The sequence below is a fragment of the Entelurus aequoreus genome, linkage group LG11 (assembly GCF_033978785.1).
Source record: "Entelurus aequoreus isolate RoL-2023_Sb linkage group LG11, RoL_Eaeq_v1.1, whole genome shotgun sequence".
NCBI classification, from domain to species: domain Eukaryota; kingdom Metazoa; phylum Chordata; class Actinopteri; order Syngnathiformes; family Syngnathidae; genus Entelurus; species Entelurus aequoreus.
Window position 1 is genome coordinate 31692254 of NC_084741.1, and position 10796 is coordinate 31703049.

Here is a 10796-nt window from a genome sequence, read left to right on the forward strand (position 1 = left end):
TCCAAATGTGTTTACTGAGTTCTGTAGTGTTCCGCAAGCTTTTGCTCCTGAAAGAGGCTTTGTGATTGTTCCATCTGGTTTTGAATGCTCACTCAGTTAATCCTGCATATGTGTCGGATGTGTTAATGTCCTTGCGTGTTACCTTTGCTTGGTAAACGACTGATGGTTGTAAGCACCCCCCGTTGAGAGGGCAATCAGGTTTCTTGCGGCAGTTACAGCCTTTGTCGGTTTTGGAGTCGTTCTGCCTGGTGGTTAGGGATGATGTTTGATAAGGAATTATCGAGTTCGAGCCTATTATCGAATCCTCTTATCGAACCGATTCCTTATCGATTCTCTTATCGAGTCCAGATAGGTTGTTGTATATGGAAAAAAACACACAATATTTGGTTTAACAAAAGCTCACTTTTATTATATAATATTATATAATAAAAAAAATAAAATCTAATAAATAAATAAATATTGACTCTTACCCACCTAAAAAAATAAAATAAAATAAATAAATATTGACTGTTGCTACCCAAAGTAATTTAAGTGGGATTTTTCAGAGAAACAAATATATACAGTAACACAAAAACAACCTGTGTCTGTGATCACTATAGGTGAATAAATAATAATATAGTGTTAAATAAAATCAGTCCCTTGGGCACAAAACTGAAAATAATACAGCTCTCCAAAAAGTGCACTTCTGCTGCTATTTGACACAACTGTTTGTTATGATGCTTTGACATTTTTGCAATTTATTTCTTTATTGAAAGAAAATTCTATGAAGAGAAAAGTTCTTTGCAAATGTGGTTACAATGCTAAAAAATGAAAAGTTAAAGCTAAAAAAAGAGCTAGAGAATATAACAACTACACTACCCAGCATGCAACGGGAGTTACGAGCATGCGCGGTAGCCCCGAAAAGTGTTTCATGTTGCCACGCTGTGAAAGTAAACGTCAAGAACTCAGCCAACACGCCTCGTCTGCATTATTTATAATTAGACAGACAACACATCTACATTGTGATTTTGTTTTGTTTACAAGGAAAGAAAAACAAAAGTTAAAAAAGGGAGATATGTTGTATATATATGTATGTGCTGCGGTTGTTTTAAGAACGTTGCGACAGCTGCCGTAAAGGAGGTGCGTTGCTAGCCTGGTTGCTATGTTTCCGGTTGGTCGTAAAAGTGTTCGTCATGTGTTTTACCCTGCTAAAATCTCTCAGTAAAGTTATTCGATGGATTATAGCTTTTGTTTTGAACTTTATTACACCTTGGAGCGCTTTTTCCCGTCCATTGTTTTCCTGCTTTCGCTATCTGCGCCTAATGACTGAGCTACGTGACGTCAATTCTTGTGATGTCCCACGGAGCATTTCTGGTCGGGACGGAATTCGAATAAAGAATCAACTCTTTTCCTTTACTATAGTGGTCTCGATAACGGGTACCGGTTCTCAAAAAGGGATTCGAGTCCGAGGACTCGGTTCTTTTCTTATCAAACAACCGGGAAAACCGGTTTCGAGTATCATCCCTACTAATGACTGAGCTACGTGACGTCATTTCTTGTAATGTCCCGCGGAGCATTTCTGGTCGGGACGGGATTCGAATAAAGAATCAACTCTTTTCCTTTACTATAGTGGTCTCGATAACGGGTACCGGTTCTCAAAAAGGGATTCGAGTCCGAGGACTCTGTTCTTTTCTTATCAAACAACCGGGAAAACCGGTTTCTAGTATCATCCCTACTGGTGGTGGACGGCTCCTTTTCAATTGCTTTATTGTGGTTTGAAATGATTTGTCGTATGTTGTTCATGCAGCTGTAGCTCAATTTAATGTTGTTCTTGTTGAATACTTTTCTTAGGGTGTTGCCTTTGGGGAAGTGTTTGTCGATCAGGGTGAGGAATTTGTGGCCAATATTAGTTGAGACGTTTTTGCTGTACCACCAGGCAGAACGACTCCAAAACCGACAAAGGCTGTAACTGCCGCAAGAAACCTGATTGCCCTCTCAACGGGGGGTGCTTACAACCATCAGTCGTTTACCAAGCAAAGGTAACACGCAAGGACATTAACACATCCGACACATATGTAGGATTAACTGAGGGAGCATTCAAAACCAGATGGAACAATCACAAAGCCTCTTTCAGAAGCAAAAGCTTGCGGAACACTACAGAACTCAGTAAACACATTTGGAATCTCAAAGACAATAATGTTGAATATTCGATAATATGGCAAATTCTTGCATCCAGCACACCTTACAACAGTAATAAAAGATGCAACCTATGCTTAAAAGAGAAACTGTTTATTATATACAGTCCAGACTTGTCATCCCTCAACAAGCGCAGCGAAATTGTATCAGCATGCCGTCACAGAAGGAAACACCTCCTAGGTAACAAATGAGCCAATCACCACGCCCCTACGCCTGCCTGTACCCACCCGCTCTGTGCCCTATATAAACCATGGTATGTGAATGCTTCCATTAAAATCTCCTGATGATTGAGGAAACGCTCATGAAACAGGCCTGTAGAGATGAAATAGTCTTGTGATTTTTTCCCACACATACATATATATATATATATATATATATATATATATATATATATATATATATATATATATATATATATATATATATATATATATATATATATATATATATCTTTATTTAAATTTTTTTTTTTTTTTTTTTTTTTTTAATTGTATTTTTTTTTTTTTACAATTATTATTATTATTTTTATTCTTATACGAAACTACTGTTGACATTCAAGCAACTTGGAAGTCATCCAGCGTCACATCTCTCTGGTTTTACTGTTTTCTCCAAATCATAGTACTTTTCTTGAAAGTCACATTGGTCCACTTTTTGTCTTTGTGTGTGTGTGTGTGTGTGTGTGTGCGTGTGTGTGTGTGTGTGTGTGTGTGTGTGTGTGTGTGTGTGTGTTGTGTGTGTGTGTGTGTGTGTGTGTGTGTTAGGTTGAGTGTGTTGGTGGGGGCTCCCAAGGCCAACGCCTCCCAGTCCAGCATTGTGGAGACTGGAGCTGTCTACTACTGTCCTTGGCCCGGGACATCTGACAGCTGCAGACAGATACCCTTTGACACGTCCGGTGAGTTTCTACACTTCATTTTATGTCGTAAATCAGGGGTATCCAAAGTGGGCCCCGGGGGCCAATGATGGCCCACGGCAAAGATTTTTAAAACATTCTAAAAATACTTCTAAAGCAAAAAACAGATACAAGTTGGAAAAAATGGGTAAAGCAACGGGAAAAAGTCTAAATGTTGACATAAAAAACTAGGAATACAAAAGGGTTCTATTTACTTCCTGCTTTTCAACAATGATACATATTAACTATGATACAACAGCGTTTTGTTCAGGAGAGAACACACAGGAGATAATACAAATAATAACAGAAGAAATTAACAAATTAAAAAGATGGTTTGACAAAAACAGAATATCGTTGAATCTTAGTAAAACTAAAATATTGCTATTTGGTAACAGTAGAAGAGAAAGTCAAACACAAATACAAATAGACGGAATAGAAATTGAAAGAGTAAATGAAACCAAATTTCTAGGTATAATGATTGATGATAAATTGAACTGGAAATCTCACGTAAAAAATATACAACATAAAGTTGCAAGAAACACGTCAATAATGAATAAAGCAAAACATGTTCTAGACCAAAAATCACTTCATATTCTCTACTGCTCACTAGTGTTACCATATCTGAGCTACTGTGTAGAAATATGGAGAAATAATAACAAAAGTACACTTCATTCATTAACGGTGTTACAAAAAAGATCAGTTAGAATAATACATAATGTTGGATATAGAGAACATACAAACCCTTTATTTATTGAATCAAAAATACTGAAATTCCACGACATAGTGAATTTGCAAACAGCTAAAATTATGCACAAAGCAAACTATAACCTGCTACCCAAGAATATACAACAATTCTTCTCAAAAAAAGAGAAGAAATATAATCTTAGAGAAAAACGTAATTTAAAACATTTGTTTGCACGTACAACACTTAAGACCTTCAGTATATCAGTATGTGGAATTAAATTATGGAATGGATTAAGCAAAGCAATCAAACAATGTACTAATATGATACACTTCAAGAAACTCTTCAAACTTAAAGTGTTTACAAAGTACAAAGAAGAAGAACCATGACAAACATTCTCAATTTATTTCATCCATCCATTCATTCATTCTTAAAGTAATCTTACTTATCTCATCATATGAAATATGACTTACTTCACCAATTATTATTATCGAATTCTTACTATTATTTATTTATTTATTTTTATTGTGATTACTTATGGAGTTTGTTGTGAATAAATTGTGAACAGGAAGTGAACAAAAAGTTTTGCAACTGTTATGTAAAGAAAAGGGGTAGGATTAAATAAGCTCTGCTTCTTCCTACTCCTTTTCGAACATGTTGAAAAGAGAAATTGGAAATTGTGATGTATCATGTTGTATGCTTGCATGTTCGAAATAAACTCAAAACTCAAACTCAAACTTATTTACTATAGGAAGGGCCACATTCGCCGCGGTTTAGCTGACACATGAAACAAGACAAATTGGGGGGTGTAAAATCCAGTTTAGCCGCCATACAGCAGTATAGTATTGAACATCTTAAAATGTATTTTGTGGCAATTCCTACTTTGACCACAGCGTCAGTTATAATGTAGAGTGGCGCTTTCAATCATTTTCAGCAGAATGCATTGCAAAACGATGAACTTTTAACGTTCTTCTCACGTCAGATCCACCACGGAATGGAGCTATATGAATCCCTTTCTTACTGCATGTCTATTATTTTTATAGATGTAGATTTTAATGTAGTTTGTGCACACCATTCTTTTTAAACTGGCTTTGATGCGGCTTTGTAAGCAGCGTATGAGCCTACTAAATTTGGATGTACGATCCAATTCAGAAAATGGCGTACACAATCAAAGATTCCGATGTATCAACGTGTTCGCATGCACAAATCCAAGCACATTTCTTTGTCACATCACAATCTACTTGGAATCCGCCGCAGACGTGTGCGTAGCCCGGCACGCTCAGACCACGCCCCCTTATATGTATGCAAATCATATTGAAAATAAGCAATGTGTTTGAGCTTGGCATGGTCTGACCACTCACAAGTCAGTTAGAGGTGATCTTTCTATTGCAAACCACAGAGCGACCGTTAGCCTTCATTGCTGTGTCTCCGAGAAATTTTAAAATAAATGTTTGTGTCAGGAAGAAAGTGAAGAAAAAGATAGATGTGCGTGGCCAAAACTGACTCGGATATATTAGTGCTGCACCCCGTTTGGAAAGATAGTCGCCACAATAGGGCTGGGTGGTATACCGGTTAATACTGGTATATTTTAGAAAGTGGTATATATTTGAGACTATACCGCCATACCAGTACCTTTTGATGTGCTTGTGTTACGGCCGTTTGTTCTTCTCTGCGCCTGACGGGCGAAGCACAGGGCATTCCCTTTGGCTAAACCTCGGCCCTTGCCTGTTGACGTGGGCTTCTCTGATGCACAACAATGCAACACAACAAACTTTTCAAAAAAATATGGCGTACGGTGCCGATTTCTCGACTCCCGAGTGATGCAATGCTTTAGTCAGCGACTGCATTTGGCGATTGGTGAGTGACTACAGATTTATTGACACATACACCAATTTGCTTGAGAAGCCACATCTCTCCTTGTGGCGACTTTATGTTGTTCACTTCTGTTAGCGACTTAGCACAGCTGCTAGCAATAGCTCCTCTGCTGCTCGCTCGGTGTGTCAGATGTTTAGCTACTCCTCGGCTTGAAAGTGCCTCTGCCCATAGCCCGTGCAGACTAACCTAGTGTAGCGGCTGGGTGGATGAAGATTAGTTTCAAACTGAACTGCCGACCGATTTCACCGCAGTCAGCTAGTAGAAGCTACATCTATATTTATACCGTGAGGCTTAGAACCTAACGTTAATGAACAAATTTAACGAAAACTGCTCTGACATAGTAACGGCTAAACTAATGATCTTTATAAGAATAAACACGTTACGTTACTACTTACAATAAAAAGTTATTTAAGTACCCTCAACACTGGTTATCTAGACATAAAACACATTGGCAACATTATGCCATACTTGCCAACCCTCCCGATTTTCCCGGGAGACTCCCGAATTTCAGTGCCCCTCCCGAAAATCTCCCGGGGCAACCATTCTGCCGAAATTCTCCCAATTTCCACCCGGACAACAATATTGGGGGCGTGCCTTAAAGGCACTGCCTTTAGCGTCCTCTATAACCTGTCGTCGCGTCCGCTTTTCCTCCATACAAACAGCGTGCCGGCCCAGTCACATAATATATGCGGCTTTTACACACACATAAGTGAATGCAAGGCATACTTGATCAACAGCCATACAGGTCACACTGAGGGTGGCCGTATAAACAACTTTAACACTGTTACAAATATGTGCCACACTGTGAACCCACACCAAACAAGAATAACAAACACATTTCGGGAGAACATCCACACCGTAACACAACATAAACACAACAGAATAAATACCCAGAACCCCTTGCAGCACTAACTCTTCCGGGACGCTACAATATACACCCCCGCTACCACCAAACCCGCCCCGCCCCCATCTTTCGAATTCGGAAGTGTCAAGGTTGGCAAGTATGCATTATGCACTTTGCACGTTTTCTTTTTAAGATACCGATATATATCGTATATCGCCATTCGGACTAAAAATGTTAGGATATCAATTTTGGTCCGTATCGCCTAGCCACCTTACAATGATACGTAAACTTTAGAGGAGGTGAGTGACTGATTACCCCAATGTAAAATCATTGTTGTAACTTATAATAAAATGTGTTTATAAAGTTACTCACATGTTGCCAGTTTTTCACTGGTTCCGATTCGTAAGTTCACCAAAACGTCACAGTGAATTTATTATTGAGTCTGTTAAGCTGATTGGAGAGCTCGCTTCCGCAGCTAGTGGGACCATGACGATGACTTCTGTTTTGTTTGATCAGCCGCTTTACTGCCGTGTTTGGAAACAATTAAGGTCTGTAAATAAACATTTACCAATATCTAATTTACCAATGTATATATCTGCAGTGTGGCTAATATATGTAAAACATATTTTTTACTTCTAAAATTTGGTGGACGCGGCTCAAATACCCGGTGCACTCTATAGCCCTTAAAATACGGTATATCAAAATGTCTCCTGCATTCTTGGGTTTTTCAGTGCGCGGCCCTCAATGTAAAAAGTTTGGACACCCCTGTCTTAAAGGATTTAATGAGGTCAGTTTTGATTTATAATTTACAATTCAATTCAACAACTCCTTCATTACGCACTCCATACAGCTGTATAATCACTCGCCATACAGCAATAGATGATATCTGTCTATTACCTGACCGCTTCTTTGTTAGCTACCTCTCTTTGTTTATAATGTATATTTTCTGCTGGATCTACTCTCTATTTTATGCTGCCCTTTTTTTTTGCTGCAGCTGTTACATATACTGTAATATTGTACATGGTAATTGGGATTTGTTATATATTTTATATATTATATACAAATATAATATAATATAATATATCAGTATATATTATATACTGTATATATAATATTTAAATATTACATATATCCATCCATTTTCTACCGCTTATTCCCTTCGGGGTCGCGGGGGGCGCTGGAGCCTATCTCAGCTACAATCGGGCGGAAGGCGGGGTACACCCTGGACAAGTCGCCACCTCATCGCAGGGCCAACACAGATAGACAGACAACATTCACACTCACATTCACACACTAGGGCCAATTTAGTGAATATTACATATATGTTATATTTAAATATTGCTACTATTGTACATGTTTTGCCTATTTAATACCTGCATTATCCTTTCCATCCTTTGAAACTGAGCTACTGTGAGGAACAATTGCCCTTGTGGATCAAAAAAGTTTGTTTAAGTCGAAGACATATACGCTAAAGAGCTGTATTTTAGTGCCAGCTGCATTTGCATATCTCTTGAAGCTACATATGGAACCAGTAATATGTGCCATGCACTTGTATTTGAGCTGGTGGTTTGCAGGGAGAAAAGAAAGATAAGACTTCTGGCTCATATCAACTTCACCCCCCTTAAAAATGCTGCTAGGTTTGCTGGTGCAGGACTGAATAGTTTGATATGCTAAGTATCCAATCAGCATCGGTAATGTTTTGTGTGCCGTGGATTGAAGTAAGGAACCAGAACAAGGGAGAACACAAGAAAGGAGGGTGTGTGTGTGTGTGTGTGTGTGGTGGGTGGGGGGTGCTTTGTGTGCACATGGGAATTGAGTTCCCGTTTGGAAGAAAAGGGGGGATTGGGTGAGGTCTGTTTTTCATTACATGTTGAAAATGTATCCCTGTCTCCTTTCCCCTCCTCTTGTCTCTCGTTCGCCTCCATCAATCCACCCCCTCTTTGAGATGGCCATCTCTCTCTGTGTCTGTGACCCTTAAAATGAAACGCTAAGATGACTTTGCACGCCTGTTTGGAAGTGGCTTTAAATCCGCATCCCCCTCAGCGGCAGATTCAAAAAGTGTCAGCACGCGAGAGCGACATGTGGAAATAAGATTGCGGTACTAAGCAAAAATATAAGCTTTGTTGTTTGATTGCTACTTTTGTGACATAAACAGTAAATAAAAATAACAACACAAAAGACATCCGTGAAACCTCTTCCAGGAGTGGTGCATAGGCCAAGAAAGAACATACTACATCTTGGTTAGGGCCTATATAAAGGTACAAAACCCAAAACCAGTGAAGTTGATGTTTTGTAATTCGTAAATAAAAACAGTATACCGGTACAATGATATGCAAATCCTTTTGAACTTATATTCAATTAAATAGACTGCAAATACAAGATATTTAATGTTCAAACTGAAAAACAATTTTTTTTTTTTTTGCAAATAATCATTAACTTAAAATTTAATGGCAGCAACACTTTGCAAAAAAGTTGGCGCAGGGTCATTTTTACCACTGTGTTACATGGCCTTTCCTTTTAACAACACTCAGTTAATGTTTGGGAACTGAGGAGACCGATTTTTTAAGCTTTCCAGGTTGCATTATTTCCCATTCTTGCTTGATGTACAGCTTAAGTTGTTCAACAGTCTGGGGTCTCCGTTGTGGTATTTGACACTTCATATTGCGCCACTCATTTTCAATGGGAGACAGGTCTGGACTCCCGGCAGGCCAGTCTAGAACCCACATTCTTTTACTATGAAGCCACGTGGCTTGGCATTGCCTTGCTGAAATAAGCAGGGGCGTCCATGATAAGGTTGCTTAGATGGCAACATATGTTGCTCCAAAACCTGTATGTACCTTTTGGCATTAATGGTGCCTTCACAGATGTGTGTGTTACCCATGTCTTGGGCACTAATACACCCCCATACCATCACAGATGCTGGCTTTTGAACTTTGCGCCTATTACAATCCGGATGGTTCTTTTCGTCTTTGTTCCGGAGGACACAACGTCCGAAATGTGGACTCGTCAAACCACAGAACACTTTTCCACTTTGCATCAGTCCATCTTAGATGAGCTCAGGCCCAGCAAAGCCGGCGGCGTTTCTGGGTGTTGTTGATAAATGGCTTTCACTTTGCAAAGTAGAGTTTTAACTTGCACTTACAGATGTAGCGAAGAACTATAGTTACTGACAGTGGTTTTCTGAAGTGTTCCTGAGCCCATAAGGTGATATCCTTTACACAGGCGGTACGCTTTTTGATGCAGTACCTGAGGGATCAAAGGTCACGGGCAGTCAATATTGGTTTCAGCCTTGCTGCTTACGTGCAGTGATTTCTCCAGATTCTCTGAAACTTTTGATGATATTAGGACCGTAGATGGTGAACTCCCTAAATTCCTTGCAATAGCTCGTTGAGAAATGTTGTTCTTAAAATTTTTGACTATTTGCTCACGCATTTGTTCACAAAGTGGTGACCCTTGCCCCATTCTTGTTTGTGAATGACTGAGCATTTCATGGAAGCTGCTTTTATACCCAATCAGGGCACCCACCTGTTCCCAATTAGCCTGTTCACCTGTGGGATGTTCCAAATAAGTGTTTGATGAGCATTCCTTAACTTTGTCAGTGTTTTTTGCCACTTGTGCCAGCTTTTTTGTTGCAGGCATCAAATTCCAAATGAGCTAATATTTGCAAAAAATAATGTTTTCCAGTTCGAACGTTAAGTATCTGTCTTTGCAGTCTATTCAATTGAATATAAGTTGAAAAGGATTTGCAAACCATTGTATTCTGTTTTTATTTACGATTTACACTACGTGCCAACTACACTGGTTTTGGGGTTTTGTACATATAGTTTGGGTCACTGGTGTATCCTTGAAACTGAATCTTAAAGAAAAGCTGCACTTTTTTGGATTTTTTTGCCTATCATTCACAATCCTAATGTAAGACAATAACTCATTTGCATTCTAATTTGTAATATACAGCAAGTACGAGGTGGCTAACAATGCACCTAATGGGAGTGCTCTATTGCGCCCATCAAATACATCCAAAAAACGCCAACAATACTCCATTTACATGTTGTGACCTGAATATTAACCAGGTATTGGTGATATTGTTATTGTAAGAGCTAACTCTGAAGAACTACTTTTAGCTTAAGTTGCTTTATTGACATACTGAGCATGCATCTCACTTGAATACTAGAAGGTTGTTGCCATAAACTGAGAACGTTGACATTCAACTTAGCCCCGGAGATGGTGACGTTAAAGGTACAGCAATCAGGCTTCGGATTAAGAAGGTCATACGCAAACGCCATACATTATCTAAAAAGGATAATTGAAATGTGCATTGAATATCCACAATA

General features: G+C 38.9%; 1 protein-coding gene across 1 annotated transcript in view; it reads left to right on the top strand.

The window, feature by feature from the left end:
* itga8 (integrin, alpha 8) overlaps window positions 1-10796 on the top strand; it is a 191894-nt gene that overhangs the window by 7131 nt on the left and 173967 nt on the right. Inside the window, exon 2 of the mRNA XM_062062941.1 lies at window positions 2937-3067. Within this exon, the coding sequence (XP_061918925.1) occupies window positions 2937-3067 (131 nt within the window). The remainder of the gene's footprint in view (window positions 1-2936; window positions 3068-10796) is intronic.